The sequence below is a fragment of the Ruditapes philippinarum genome, unplaced genomic scaffold, assembly GCF_026571515.1.
Source record: "Ruditapes philippinarum isolate M1 unplaced genomic scaffold, ASM2657151v2 ctg118_1_1_1_1, whole genome shotgun sequence".
In the NCBI taxonomy this organism is placed as follows: domain Eukaryota; kingdom Metazoa; phylum Mollusca; class Bivalvia; order Venerida; family Veneridae; genus Ruditapes; species Ruditapes philippinarum.
The window spans coordinates 79,262-95,610 of NW_026857137.1; the positions used below are offsets into that span (position 1 = coordinate 79,262).

At 33.5% G+C, this 16,349-nt stretch overlaps 1 protein-coding gene across 1 annotated transcript; it reads left to right on the forward strand.

The window, feature by feature from the left end:
* Nucleotides 1–440: 440 nt before the first annotated feature.
* Nucleotides 441–15,577, forward strand: LOC132748897 (CST complex subunit CTC1-like). The gene is made up of 10 exons (XM_060738565.1): nt 441–547; nt 1,005–1,156; nt 1,541–1,657; nt 2,364–2,458; nt 4,062–4,123; nt 5,275–5,435; nt 6,055–6,306; nt 9,450–9,591; nt 10,774–10,906; nt 11,575–15,577. The coding sequence occupies exons 1-10, from the start codon at nt 458–460 to the stop codon at nt 11,712–11,714; spliced, it is 1,344 nt and encodes a 447-aa protein (XP_060594548.1). The 5' UTR covers nt 441–457; the 3' UTR covers nt 11,715–15,577.
* Nucleotides 15,578–16,349: the final 772 nt, after the last annotated feature.

Sequence of the window (16,349 nt, forward strand, 5' to 3'; positions counted from 1 at the left end):
ACACGTGAAGAAAGATGGAAGTATAGTGTTCTGTAGGAAGGTGGAATGTTGTGATAAAAGCGCTATGATTCTTAACAGAAAGAAGCTAGAACCCTCTGTAAGTGATGGTAATTCAAATGGAGGTATAACTTCAGAAATCAATGTGCTTAATGAATATGATGAAAATCATCCTCTCAGTTCAGGAAGTGAGACTGTAAAGACAAACAACTTGCCATTCAAACTTGGCAAATCAGCATTTAAAGTAAAACCTATATCCAACAGAAAGAGAGCTCTTGTTGGAAATCATTCAGGTATCAAAAGTGATTCTGTTTCAAATAAAATGCCAAGAATTGATAAGGGTAACGTAAGAGACAACAGGGAGGTAGAACATGAATATATCGGAAGAAACTTGCATGGTAACCATTGTGATAGCTGTAATGATAGATATAATTCTAATTCTAGCCATGTAACTATCTACATGGAGAATAAGGGTAGTTTAATGTGTGCAGATGGGCAAAGAAGATTTAATGTAGACTGTGCAATCATCAACAGGCCAGAACTGGAAAAGGTGAATAAATCAGTTTATTTGCATTTAGTTTTGCAATAATTGAAATATACCATGTCTGAATTATTTGTTACTTACACACAATATTCATCTGTATAACAGGTCTAGTGTAATAAAAACGTGACATGATTTAGTTACATGTTAAAGTTTCAGAAACATTGTGATATTGGTAAACTGAAAGGTCAGAATTTAGTACATGTATGTTTTGTAATTCTAACTTCCATTAAATCTTAATATTTGTATCTAAATATTACAGAAAACTGTCAATTTAATGATCTTTGTTGCAAATATACAATCTCATTGGATGTAGATACAGTAAATATGAAATACATGTATTACATGCAGAATTACATTTAACCTACCAAGTTGTATTTAAATAGGTTCAACTTAATATTCTATTGTTAACAAGGACAATGCGGTAGATCATTTGGAACACTTAATTATGAAACATGTTTTTCAGGTGATCCTTGAGTTCTCAGGTAAATCAATTAGATGGTACCCATTGTTGTATATAGGAACCATTTACATTCTGACTACATATGGGGAACCAGTTCTTTCTGTCTCATTGTCACATGATAAACTGAAAAAAATGTTGCTGAAAAACAAGTCAAGGTAAACATGATTAATAATGATTGTTTTATTTCTGGTTTGTATGTAAACTAAATGGAGATGAATCTAAGTTTAAGTCTGACATGGGATCCTAGAATAGACTTGACCCTTACCATGCTAAATATCTTAAATGGACTGGTCAACCATTTATCATTTTTTTAGGGGAATATTTCAAAATAATTACTGACTTGATAGTGAACAGTGCAAATCAACATTAGATGGTATTGTAGTGCCTGCTGGTTTTTGTTCTGTACTGGTTGATAATAATAGGTAGAATCTGTTTCATTTGTACTGACATTATTGAGTTATTTTCAATAAACTTTTAATTTTAACTCCTATTGAGTTACTTCCCCTTGTGACATGTAGATATATTTATTTTTATTGAAGAAGATGCCTTACTGTCAATGAGAATGTATGTATACGGAGACAGTGGAATATTTCACCTCATTCTGACACATTGTCATCACCCTGTCTTGTTTCTTTACAAGATATTCTAAAACCAGAGTAAGTGGTTTACCTAACAGTTTATTGATGTTCATTTTATAATTACTAAAGATGTGTACCCTTGATGTGTCTCCAGTAACACTTACCATTTATGTAACAGAATTCATTTTGAATGTTAAAGTATTATTATGCTCAATTTTACACAGATAAGGTTAACTGAATGAACTAAATATTTCAAATGATTAAATATTATAATGGTGATTGATCAACAATTGATACATTTAAATGACAAATGATTAGGATAAAATATAGAAACTGCCTTAAATATAAAAAAGACTGGGCAAACTTTTTTCAAGTGAGCATAACTGCTAAACTACGAATGAATTTTAAAGACATTTTTGTGGGTCACATAATTGATTGATTACTTTTGAGTATAATACTGAAGACAATGGTGGCAAAATGTATGTTTATTTTGTATTTTATGTACACTCACCATTTACAGTTGCATGGGCATTATGTCACTATAAAGGATTTCAATATGAGAATGATAAAATTTAGCAGCCGAAAGTATAGAACAATGTTAGTCTGTATGGGAGTGCAGGCGATTGACCTAGAAATATACTGATGACATAGATCTTACATTACCACTGCTAGTACGTAATTATACTGCAAAGATAAAAATGTCTTTTGATAGTCATATTTATAAAATTGGCAAAACATTCACATTTTCTTTTATATATTTCTGCATTTTGGTTTCCTTTTTCAGGTTCACAGAAAAGTTTGTTAGTTTTGAAGGTCAGATTATCAGCAGAACTTTTGTTAAACCAGGAATTGCTCAAAAATCTATGTCGAAAGATTTAAGTATGTTATTACTTTTAAGTATGTTATTGCCTTAACTAAAGATTACAATTTTGATAAAGTTTGCTTTGACTTGTGATAGATTTTTTCATTTATGTGGTACAATGATTTATTAACTGCTTGTTTTCAGCAAGCATATTTTTAGCTCACCTGTCACAAAGTGACAGGGTGAGCTTTTGTGATCGCTTTTCGTCCGGCGTCCGGCCGTCGTCCGGCCGTCGTCCGTCCGTAAACTTTTACTTTAAATGACATCTCCTCATAAACCACTAAGCCAATTTCATCCAAACTTCACAGGAATGTTCCTTTGGTGGTCACCTTTAAAAATTGTTCAAAGAATTTAATTCCATGCAGAACTCTGGTTGCCATGGCAACCGAAAGAAATTTTTTTAAATATCTCCTTTTAAAAAACCATAAGAGCTAGAGCCTAGATATTTGGCATGAAACATCTTCTAGTGAGTGTCTACCAAGTTTGTTCAAATAAAAGCCCTGGGGTCAAAATTGGCCCCGCCCCGGGGGGTCATTGATTTTCCCCATATGCATATAGTAAAAACTTAAAAAATCTTCTTTTAAAGAACTCAAAGAGCTATGGCTAAGATATTGAGCATCAAACATGTTCTAATAGGTGTCTACCAAGTTTGTTCAAATAAAAGCCCTAGAGTCAAAATTGGCCCCGCCCCAGGGGGTCATTGATTTTCCCTATATGCATATAGTAAAAACTTAAAAAATCTTCTTTTAAAGAACCCAAAGAGTAAGAGCTAAGATATTTAGCATAAAACATGTTCTAATAAGTTTCTACCAAGTTTGTTCAAATAAAAGCCCTGGGGTCAAAATTGGCCCCGCCCCAGGGGGTCATTGATTTTCCCTATATGCATATAATAAAAACTTTAAAAAATCTTCTTTTAAAAAACTCAAAGAGCTATGGCTAAGATATTGAGCATCAAACATGTTCTAATAGGTGTCTACCAAGTTTGTTCAAATAAAAGCCCTAGGGTCAAAATTGGCCCTGCCCCAGGGGTATCATTGTTTTTAACTATATGTGTATAGTAAAAACTTAAAAAAAATCTTCTTTTAAAAAGCCCAATGAGCTAGAGCTTAGATGTTTAGCATGAAACATCTTCTTATGGGTGTCTACCAAGTTTGTGCAAATAAAAGCCCTTGGGTTGAAATTGGCCCTGCAACGTTGTGGGGGGGTGTGGGGGGCCTATATACAAGTGAGCGACCTCAGGGCCATCATGGCCCTCTTGTTTCTATTTTTATTTTTTCACTTTATTTTATTTGTATTATAAATGACCTCTTGACAAGGTATTTAGCATCAAACCTGTCTATAGTAGGTTAAAAAAAAACTGATTTACAGGTGAACTCTTAAACAAGGTAATCCTGCTCTATAATTGACCAGTAGAGAAAATACAATGTTAACCTTTAGAGAAAAGTTTTCTGTATGTACTATTTTATTCTAACTTAACCTTTGGTTTAGCTTTGACAGCTATTTATGTTCTCAAATTTAACCTTTAAATGCAATGTACATGGCATTAAAAAAGAATAGTTCAGATTGAGAACGTTTGTAAATTCACCAGCATTAAAGAGAGATATAATGATTATTTTTCAGACAGTGGCTATATATATTCAAGACTACATGTCCAGGATGTCAGTGGGACTGAAGATATCTGGGTAAGATTATATGAGCCACGTCGTGACAAAACCAACATAATGGGTTTGCGACCAGCATGGATCCAGACCAGCCTGCGCATCCGTGCAGTCTGATCAGGATCCATGCTGTTTGCTATCAGTTTCTCTACTTGTAATCGGGTTTGTAAGCAAACAGCATGGATCCTGATCAGACTGCGCAGATGCGCAGGCTGGTCTGGATCCATGCTGGTCGCAAACCTATTATGTTGGTTTTGTCATGACGTGGCTCAATTATGTATATAGAGTTAAACCATCACTTTGTAAGCAGCAACTCATTTTACCCATGCAACCAGTGCAGTGAAAGATCAGCTTGCAGAAATGAAACATTCCATTATATCATTCAAAATTCCAGTTCTTAACCTTTAACCTGCTGATGACAACTGATTCTCCCTATGTGACCAGTATAGACCAAAATCAGCAGGCATGACTGTGCTGTCTGATCATGGTCTGCACTGTTTCCAATTCCGACATGACATACTCTATACTCTGAAATTTTCCCTAAAAATGATAAATAGTCTTGTCCATATTGAGAGATAGACAAGTCCATTTAAGATATTTGGGAGGGTAAAGGTAGATGTCATGAGGAATTCATAAGTAAAATGTAACATTATGAAATGAGGACTAAAGAAATTTAGATATAGAATGTCTGTTCTTGCTAAAGTAGGATGATCTTTTCCTTAAAACGAATGTAAAATGAGCCTATGGCAATTTCATCTACATGTTGATTTTCCTAAAAAAATGAAGCTAATTATACATGTATATAGTGAATATTGCATGAATTTTCTTTTCTTATGGATAGTATGGTTCAAGTCAATTGTACATAGTTGTATAATACTTAAACCTTTATACCTATTTGTAAATATACCATGGTCACAGGCAATCACAGGCTGGACATTAAAGTGTTCTATGGCCATGTTATATGTATCAGTGGTTGTTTGGGTGATGTTGCGATTAGTGTTATATCGGAACCCCATTATATTGCAGTCTTAGACCAAAAAAATGAGCTTTATAATGGTGGTTGCAGTGTACATGTATATCTTTATCAAACTAGCCAATGATATCCTAATTTGACTAGTCTGTTTATTATATTTTGAATACAAAATTTGCATTCAAGTCATTTAAATATATTGCAGGTGTATTTAAATGACAGAAACATTGTATGTGAGAAGGGTTTAACTCCAGGCAACATGGTCAGATTTTATGGTTTGGAGAGGAAGTTATCTCAGTTAAATAACATTTACACTAGACTGGTTCCCTTGTCATGTGTACAGATACTGTTTTCACAGTCTGAAAGGTGAGAACCAATCTATCTTACTCTGATGAGATTATAGCAAAGGTGGTTTCAATAGACAAAATAATAAATACTCTGAAAAAGGTTTAAGGTGAATAACTTTAGTTTTACTTTATTTCTATTTAATTCCAAGGTTGATACTAAAACAAAATATGTGAATGTTGTTGCTGTTTTAGTTATTACACTTAAAAAAAGCTTTACATATTTGCAGTATTTATGGTTTGCGATGTATGTTAATGTGCAGGCTTTTAATAACTTTTAATTAACTTGATTGCTAAAATCAGCTTGACATATGAATCACTAAATAATAAACATTTTGTGTGGCGGCATGGCTGAGTGGTTATTGCGTTGGATCAGTAATCTAAGGATCTCTGTCTGCACGGGTTCAAACTCTGTCAGGGGCGAGCCATTGTTCCCTTAAGCAAGAAACTTTACACCCATTGCTCAGTACTGGATGATTCCAGGAACGGATTCGAGAGCATGTCTATTATAAGACTTAAAGCTTTCTACACAATCAAACTAAAATAAATTCTGTATAACCCAAATCATTAACACATATGTAAATGTTAAGGCTTTCTGATAGTTTTGGAGAATTCCTTTACCCTGTTTGCTAATATTTCAGGGTTGAAGCTAGAAATGAATTAGATGTTGGACTAACTGATACAAAGAAACAGTTTCCAGTACTGTCTTTAGTTGATTTGTGGACGACTTCGACTCCTGGCCAAGTTTTCCAGTGTGTCTGTGATATTGAGAAGATTCTGAAAGTGTCTTTAAAGTGTGTATGTGAGATATGTGGTAGTCTTGTGGTTCACTCACAATGTACAAACACTGCATGTAGTAGGGGAGAATCTTACAGATTCCTGGCAAGAGCAAGGTATTTATATATAAATGGACTGGTTTTGATAGTAATGTTATGAAAGGACCAAAAAGAGCTACAATTGATGGTGTTTATCCATTTCACAAAACAAAAAAATGATCTTTGTGTATATTTAATTGGGAACATAGATTCTTATCATTGCATTTTGATATTTAGCTGCTCATATTTACCTCTCATAGCACAATAGAGAGAGCAACAGATTTAGTAATCCAAGGGTTGCTGGTTTGATCTTTGGATGAGGTGTAATTTCTTCATGACCTTTGATCTTGGACATTGGGTCTGATGGTTATTTATATATCACCGCTGATGCAGAAACCATGTTAAGATTAGTAGTAGGTCACTAGCAGAGAAATAGATAGTAACTGGTTAACCATGAAAGCCAGTTAAGCTAAACGCTGCCAAGATATAACCAAAAACAGTTTTGAAATCGGTGCTAAAAACAGAACAATAAAGAAAAGATTGTATCCATCTATTAAATGTATACCTTACTTAATACAATGTAGTTTTGAAGCCTTGTTACTAATTTCTTTGTGTTCATATATAGTTTCTATAATACAGTTGACTCTCGATAACTCGAAATCCAAGGGACTGGGCATTTTACTTCGAGAGAAACGGAATTCGAGTAACGTGGATCTGCCGCCATTACATTGACATTCGTACATGTATATACATGTACCTGATTGAATGTGCAAAGAAGTATGTTTGTTATTGTTGATAGCGGCAATGCTGCAATATTTAACCGTTGAAATGACTGTAAATCACTTACAAATACAAATTATAAATTAACAAAAATATATTATTCAAAATTTAATACATGGATATTAATAGTGAAATATAAACACAAGCATTCGTAGCAATGACATAAATGCAACACAATTTATCTAATGTTTGATGTAAATTGATCATCGGACTAAAACAAAAGTAGCAACTATCGTGAACCGGAAGTACATATTAATGTATGCAATATGACGGAACATTAATTATACAAATGTCATTTACGTTGAAAACAGGCAGGCACAATTAAATTAATTAAATCTTGAATTACTTATCTAACTGTTAAAACTAATTAAGTCCTAAATCCGATTAAAGCCACTTTCACGACGTGCTAATAATACATGATGACCGGCAATTAAAATTACTATGAAACATGTGAATCACGAGTGACAACATCTCAACTTGATGTCGCCGACCTTTGATCAGTCGGCTGTTTTCAAACTTCGACTAATTAATATGAAAATATGTTGGACTTTAATTGACGGGACCAAATTTTCTTTTCGACTAAACAGGAGTCTCGGTAAGTCAAAATTTGACCTAAGCGGAGTTAAAATACAAAGATAAAGAAGGAAATTTGACGGGACTTTAGAAATTCTTCGACTTACGTGGAATTTTGAGTAAAGCGATTTTGACTTATCGAGAGTCAACTGTATATTCATTAGGTTGCTGGAACAATATTTCCAATTGACATAATTATTCAAGTACAGTTCCACACAATTGTGTTGAGTTTAGTTTTCAGATTTTAATTTCTGAAATGTGGCTATAATATTTTTAGCTCACCTGTCACTTTGTGACAGGGTGAGCTTTTGTGATCGCTTTTCGTCCGGCGTCCAGCCGGCGTCCGTAAACTTTTACTTTAAATGACATCTCCTCATAAACCACTAAGCCAATTTCATCCAAACTTCACAGGAATGTTCCTTTGGTGGTCACCTTTGAAAATGTTCAAAGAATTTAATTCCATGCAGAACTCTGGTTGCCATGGCAACCAAAAGAAAAAACTTTAAATATCTTCTTCTAAATAACCCAAAGAGCTAGAGCTCAGATATTTGGCATGAAACATCTTCTAGTGAGTGTCCACCAAGATTGTTCAAATAAAAGCCCTGGGGTCAAAATTGGCCCCGCCCCAGGGGGTCATTGATTTTTCCCTATATGTATATAGTAAAAACTTAAAAAATCTTCTTTTAAAGAACCCAAAGAGCTAGAGCTAAGATATTTAGCATGAAACATCTTCTAATGGGTGTCTACCCAGTTTGTTCAAATAAAAGCCCTGGGGTCAAAATTGGCCCCGCCCCAGGGGGTCATTGATTTTTCCTATATGCATATAGTAAAAACTTAAAAATCTTCTTTTAAAGAACCCAAAGAGCTAGAGCTAAGATATTTAGCATGAAACATGTTCTAATGGATGTCTACCAAGTTTGTTCAAATAAAAGCCCTGGGGTCAAAATTGGCCCCGCCCCAGGGGGTCATTGATTTTCCCTATATGAATATAGTAAAAACTTAAAAATCTTATTTTAAAGAACCCAAAGAGCTAGAGCTAAGATATTTAGCATGAAACATGTTCTAATGGATGTCTACCAAGTTTGTTCAAATAAGAGCCCTTGGGTCAAAATTGGCCCTGCCCTGGGGGACATTGATTTTCCTTTATATGTGTATAGCAAAAACTTAAAAATCTTCTTCGAAAAAACCCGAATAGCTAGAGTTTAGATATTTAGCATGAAATATCTTCTAGTAAGTGTCTACAAAGATTGTTCAAATAAAAGCCCTTGGGTCAAAACTGGAACTGCCCCAGGGGTGTCATTGTTTTTAAATATATGTGTAAAGAAAAAACTTAAAAAATTTTCTTTTAAAAAACCCAACAAGCTAGACCTTAGATGTTTAGCACGAAACATCTTCTAATGGGTGGCTACCAAGTTTGTTCAAATAAAAGCCCTGGGGTTTAAACTGGCCCCGATTCGGGGGGCCTATATACAGGTGAGCGACTTCAGGGCCATCATGGCCCTCTTGTAAAACATCTGTTTGTTAAAGATCAAACAATAGCCTTTTGTAGCAAATGATGTTTAGAATCTTGTGTGGCATCTATGGTACAGTGGTTAAGGTTAATGACTTCAAACCACTTGCCTCTCACCACTGTCGGTTAAAATCCCACCAGGTACTTTTGATTCATTCATGTGAGGAAGCTATTCAGCTAGCTTTAGAATTTAGGTGCCTGCTTATGTCCAAAGGGTAGTTGATGTCTTCCGCCCCTCGTTCGCTGAAAATTGCCATATGACCTTTACAGTTTAGGTGTAAAGTTGAAACCTGATTCCCCCAACTAAAGCTTAACTTTTTGTATGATTATAACTACATGCATATTGTTGTTATTGCAGTGCAATAGTAGATGACAGTACATCTGTTGCTATGGTAACATTAACAGGAAGTAGTGTACAGAGCATGCTCCAGTTATCAGATGATCAATGGAAATGTCTGGAAGAAGAAGTCAGTAAAACTGGGGAAGTGTTTGTACAACAGGTATTTTACTATATGTGTTTCAATAATTTGCAATGTCTGCTACAAAGATTATCTCATGACAAGCTCAAGATTTAAATAATTGTTTTTGATATCTTAATTATCATAATTGTGAATCTTCTAGTAGTGTACTGCCTGTTGAGTTAAAATATGCTTTTCATGAGTGAAAAAATCTTTTTGTTGTTCTGTAAAATATATGATAGAACGAAATAACACTATAATTCGAATAATTCTCTAAGTGATGGACTATAAAATGTTAAAAGAACTAGTGGGGCAGTCTTATGTTTCTATTAATTTAATATTTATGTAGAAACTTTTAAAGAAGCACAATAATAAATTTTATTGTAAGAAATCCAGACAGAAAATATCAGATAGTTCAGAACTGTCCCCTCAACACCATTTATGTCATAAGATATGTCCCTTTAACACCTTACATCCTAGTCAATAACAACTGTCCCTTTAAACCTTACCTGTAAGTCTATTAGATATGTCCCTTTACACCTTGCATGTAAGTTCATGAGACAAGTCCCTTTAAAGCTTTCATGTTAGATCATAATATCTGTCACTTTAAACCTTGCATATTAGTCCATAAGACCTGTCCCTTAAAATTATTCCAGTTAGTCCATAAGATATGTCCCTTTACACTAGTCTTTTCAATTTAGGCTATAAGATCTGTTCCTTTTATACTAGTCAATAAGGTCTGCCCCTTCAACACCATTCGGGGCGTCCGTGGCCGAGTGGTTAAGGTCGTTGACTTCAAACCACTTGCCCCTCACCGCTGTGGGTTCGAATCCAGACAGGGACTTTGGATTCTTTCATGTGAGGAAGCTATCCAGCTAGCTTACGGAACCTCGGTGGTTCTACTCAGGTGCCCGTTCGTGCCTGAAATAATGCACGGAAGGGCACCTGAGGTCTTCCTCCACCAGTAAAGCTGGAACGTCGCGATATGACCTATACTGTGTCGATGTGACGTAAAACCCAAAACAAACAAACTAACAAACTTCAACACCATTCATGTCAGTTCAAGACATCTCTCCCTTTAACAGCATTCTCTCCCTTCAACACCATTCATGATGTTCTAACTAGATGGTTATAAAATACAAAACACTAATGACAAAGTAGCATACAGGAGGTATCTCAGTCAGTACTATGCCAGTTCTAGTTACTAGCATTTTACACTTTCAGTTTAATCCCAGCTTGACCACATGTTTAGAGAGGTTTGTGTATAGGCTATGTGATAACCATTCTGTGAAACAAACATGGCTTCTGACAATGAGGTCAAGGTCATCTCTGGATATTAACAAAATAGGTCATGATGGTAAGTATCTACTGTTTCTAATTCATTCTTGATTACATAGTAATTGGGGGTGTTTGTGACCGAGTGGTTAAAGGTTATTGATTTCAAACCACTTGCTCTTTACCGCTGTTTGTTTAAATCCCTACATGGACTGTGGATACTTTCATGTGAGGAAGCCTATGGAATGGCAGTGGTTCTACTCAGGTGATTGTTTATGCCTGATTTTTTTTTATAATAATGCATTGAAGGACACCTAGGGTCCTCCTCCACCAGTAAAGCTGGAAAGCTGTCATAGGATCTATACTGTGTTGATGCGACATACAATCCAGTGGGGGGGGGGGGGAAATACAATTTGATTTAAATTTAACTGTGTTGCAACTGAATATTGTTTGCATGTAAGGGCTAATTAGAAAAAGTTATATAAGCCTTAGGCTTCTCTCGGCAACAGTTACTGGTTCTACCTAGTCAACTAGTCTGTGCCAACTATATATGATTATAGTTTGCATTGCTCTTTATTCAAGCAGTACATATTTTGAAAATCTTTCCATACATGTATATAAATGAGGTATGGTTTAATCCATATTTAAAAATCGACATTTCCATTAATACATTTAAGGTGGTAAGGGTTAAAGAATTAATGATTTTAAGATTATTAAATCATAAAATTCATTAGAAATCTTGTTTTGCAGAGTTTTGTATGAAGACTTTTGATACTGGATCATCAAAGATATCAACACAGTGTTTACCATTTCTTCACCTAGAATGTATCACCATGTCTACATTTGAACCCTCAACATGGGCCATACATCACCTCAATATGAAATCATAATATGCCCAAGACATTCCACTCAAATATCATGTCTATATAAAGAAATAGTGAAATTCATTTGTAACTGAACAAACTGTAAAAAAGACCATATACATGTACATGTTAGGTTTTTCATTTTCTTATATTATTTTTTTAAAAAGCATGTCCTATTGCAGTACATTTGCTGATGATAAAATTGTTTATACTGCATGCATATAACCATCTCCAAGTACATGTATTTTATACAAATTTTTACATTGATTATGGTTGTATAAACTAATTATGATCATTTGATGTATTGATACCCGATTCATGTATATCTGTTGTTGTTATAGAGTTAAGAAGTATGACATCATCCTAGATTTTGCTGTTAGTTGCCGATGATGATGAATATAAGGTTTCTATAATGATTTGGTGACGTAATTTTCTTTGTGTACTGTTTGAAGTTTTAAAAAAAAACATTCAATTGATATTTTCCTATGAAACCATTGCTTAGACTCAATACTGTGACCTTCTCACAAATTACTAGATAAGAGTTCACAATTATGTCATGGATTTTGACATCCATATTCCATTCTAAGCTCATCTGAGTATGTCATGCTCATGGTGAGTTTTTGTGATTACCCACATGGCCTTGGACACTATAAGCTTATCTAACCAATTACTAGGTATTGCTTTGGCCTAAAGTCCTAACATTTGTTGCTGAGGTTTGCTATGACAAGTAGATGATCCTGTAAAGATCCTGTAACATAATTTGTTCATGGTTTTATTTCATAAATATGATGCTCAAATTAAGATTTGTCAATATTGTAAGTTCCAATAAGCATTATTTTTAAAGATATTACCCAATTTAACATTTCATGTAGTAAAGGGAGGTAATTAGAAATTTATTTTCTATAAATTATAAGTTAAATTTTCCAATAAGAAATGAATGCCTGTAATTTATTGATTTTGCATAATTATATACATAAATAATTTTTTGCAAGTGTGGTATACACACAGTAACAATATCAATCACAAAACATACAGGATCTTTAAATAGTCAAGGTCACTGAGGCCTTGACCACTGAAAGCTTGTTTGACCAATAACTCAAGACAACTTTTATATAAAGTCCTAAGATAATGTGTACATGTTTGTTGTGATTTGCAGATGACCCCTATTATTTTGGGGGTCACTCAGTCATGGGGTTTGCAGACTAGTTTTTAATACTGTTAATTGAGATCTCCTGTTTCAAGTGATCAGGAACCCTTATTATTTACCTAACTTGAGCTCAACATGCTTATGGCAAGATTTGTGATTCGCTTCGTTCGTTTTGCTTTCTTTGAAATGGGTCATTTGCTTTTAACAATTTTTGTAAACTAAATTTCCTCTGAAACCAAAAATTGCATTTCAACAAAAATTCACAGGAATGATCCTTAGTGGCCCCCCTACTGAAGTTCTGGTTTATTCCAAAAGTATGTCATATGGCCAAAAAAGGGTTTAAAAAATGCTCATTTCGTAGATCTTAGAAATTCCCGAGGCCCAAAGCTTTAATATTTGATACATGTAGTTTGGTGGATTTGTACATTTAACATTAGCTTGTTCATGTGGCATTTTACAACAATTCCATTCTGCTCTCAAATGAATGCCTTTTGGCCAATGGCTCCCTTGTTTATTGTTAAATCCAGTAATGCTAACATTTTTATGGAGGGTGACTGTCTAGCCAATTCTTTTCCTCAATGAAGCTCCAGTAATATGTCCAGCACCTGTTGCAGTTTGCAGCAAAAGAATGTCTGTTTTCACATTAAACCTATGCCTAAAAGTAAAACAGTTACATAAATTATGATTGGAAACAACAGAATATCCCCACTGTTTAGGAATTACATGTAAATGCATCATTCATTTGTAATTGACATGATTTCAAAAGTAATAAAACTTTATACTTTTTACCATATATTCTTGACAACTAATACAAAATATAATAAAAGTTCACCATCTTGTTAGAAAAATGTAAAAGAATATTTTAAATAATGATGTTATACGACTTAAAAACTTCACACATGTCTTTGAAGGTTTTGTTGAAGCCAGAAGGTCACAAAGAACCAAAACTCTAGTAGAGATTATTCTTGTTCTTGGAAAATTACTGAATGACTTTTGTTATACAAACAATCACTCAAAATAGTCAGATGTGTTGTTGTGTGACACTCACAAGAATCATATCTAAGTTATGATGAACTTGAATGTAAATGAATCACATCAGAATATTGATTTTTTTTCCATTCTTTACACATAATTATCATACCAGGAAGAAATATTACATTGATTAAAGGGAGGTAACTTCTGAGATATTATGTCAATATTTGTTTATTGTGGCCTCCCTTTAAACAGTAATTGTTTGACAAGTGATTATTTGTGGATTATATTTATGCTAACAAAACATATTCTGGGATCATTTTGTTTTTTAGGGTATTGGGTGTAAAAAGAAGCCAACCTGTTCCACCCCTCTAAAAATCTACCTAGTATAAAAAATGCATGTAATTAATGTCATGACATTTGATGGAAGGGTGTCTGGGATTCTGGACTCCTAACCATGTGGCAATTGTCCCTGCAACCTTGTCTGAGATAATGACTAAAATCTTGTTACAGTCCATACATGTAATATTATTTCAGGATTTTCTAAAGTTTACAGGCAATGTAAGAGTCTAAACAAACATAAAACTCAGAACAGTTAGATTATTGATTGTTTTGTCTGTACCTAATTGACATCAACAAGTAAATAGAGCTTACAATCATTATATTGTTCTTATTAAATTGATTACATATTATTTTCTAGATATGTGGTAATGAAGTAAAGCAATATTGAGTGGATACATTCAGATATAAAGTATTCATTATTTTATTTTTGTTTGAATAAATTGAAACCAGGTTTTTTTTTTGGTAAACAGAATTTATTTTATATGGGTGAAATGATTTTTTATAGGGTGCAACACAACACAGTCACAAGTTAATAGACTTGCAGATGAGTATTATAATGTTATTAATTATGTAATCTGCTTATTTCATTGTTGAGATTAATGATATTAGACACTTGAATAAATAAATTATCCAGATCAGGTGACAGTCAAATCTGTATTCCAACTATTATAGTACAACATTGCTAGGTAGTTTGCTGATTATATATTGCTAAGTGGTTTTTAAACTAGATTTTTAACCATGAGAATAGTATCTGTATTAACTGTATTTTGCTTGTTGAAGAACTAATAAATATTTGTAAAATTGAATATTGCTGCTATGTAATTTCCTCCAATTGTATGACGTAACAAACAGCTTGAGCAGTTACTCAAATACATTATGGTACCATCATTTACAAGAGTGTTTTCTGGGAAGGGCCTAATCTAATGTTGCTAGAACTTGTTGCCCAACCAATAAGCTTTTTGTTATATACCCATCATTTGTATAATATTTAACATGTATGTCATGCAATACAATATGTTTAAACTAGGAGTGTTTATACAAGTGATATTTTTTAACACTGTCATTATGCATGTTATTGTATTATAATTCATTGTGAATCAGGACGTTTGGTTTTTATAACCAATATTTATAAATTTTTATCAATTTAACTACAATTAGGCGTCCGTGGCCGAGTGGTTAAGGTCGTTGACTTCAAACCACTTGCCCCTCACCGCTGTGGGTTCGAATCCCGACAGGGACTTTGGATTCTTTCATGTGAGAAAGCTATCCAGCTAGCTTACGGAACGTCGGTGGTTCTACTCAGGTGCCCGTTCGTGCCTGAAATAATGCACGGAAGGGCACCTGAGGTCTTCCTCCACCAGTAAAGCTGGAACATTGCGATATGACCTATACTGTGACGATGTGACGTAAAACCCAAAAACAAACAAAACTACGATTGCAAAATTAACATTTATATTAAATTATTGAAAGGAATATAACCCATTTCCCAGCTAGCATTAACTTATTTTTGCAGGCATGCAGGCAATTGTCTGAGGGAAATATTTTTCTTATGAGAAAGGTAAACAAACAACTTGGCTAATTGAATTGATATAAGATAGGTATAGAAAATTATCTATGAAAATTCAATTAACTTAATCTATATGATAATAGTGTACAATGTTGTATTGAAACTATGTAAACAAAGATGTAAAATACATAATAGAATAAAAGATAAACTGTTAGACAGGAGCCACTTCAGTTTTTTATGCATTTATGATTCACAATGGGGTAGTCTGTACCTGAAGTAATGTAAGGATTTGAAAAGGTAAATTGTTAATTATATGTTTTTACAAAGTTATTGAATTACAGATTATTTTTTCACAATAATTGAATGTATTTACATAATTGAAAATATATGTACTATCTTTTTAATGTATTTTTTTACAAAATGATTGTAGTAATAAAAAATAGAAAGATATTACTATAGTTAGCTATTGAAATATTTTTAATGCTCAGTTTTGTTAAAGTAATTTTTCCACCAGACTTAATTGAAAGATTTGGCATGTAAATAAAGCTGTAAAATCGAATTTCTTAATCGAAAGCCACTTTTGAAAATCATGTGAAGTAAAAAGCCTATTATAAGAATTTATTTGAGCTATTTATTTTAATAAACATTGTTATTAAATATGATTATTGTGGAACTGTAGCACAAGTTTAAAGTT

Bases quoted from the DNA above. Each gene is read 5' to 3' on its own strand.
- LOC132748897 (XM_060738565.1), top strand. From the start codon at position 458: ATGGAGAATAAGGGTAGTTTAATGTGTGCAGATGGGCAAAGAAGATTT. The intron at 4,124-5,274 runs GTAAGATTATAT...AATATATTGCAG, and splicing joins GTGGGACTGAAGATATCTGG to GTGTATTTAAATGACAGAAA. The intron at 6,307-9,449 runs GTATTTATATAT...TTGTTATTGCAG, and splicing joins AGATTCCTGGCAAGAGCAAG to TGCAATAGTAGATGACAGTA.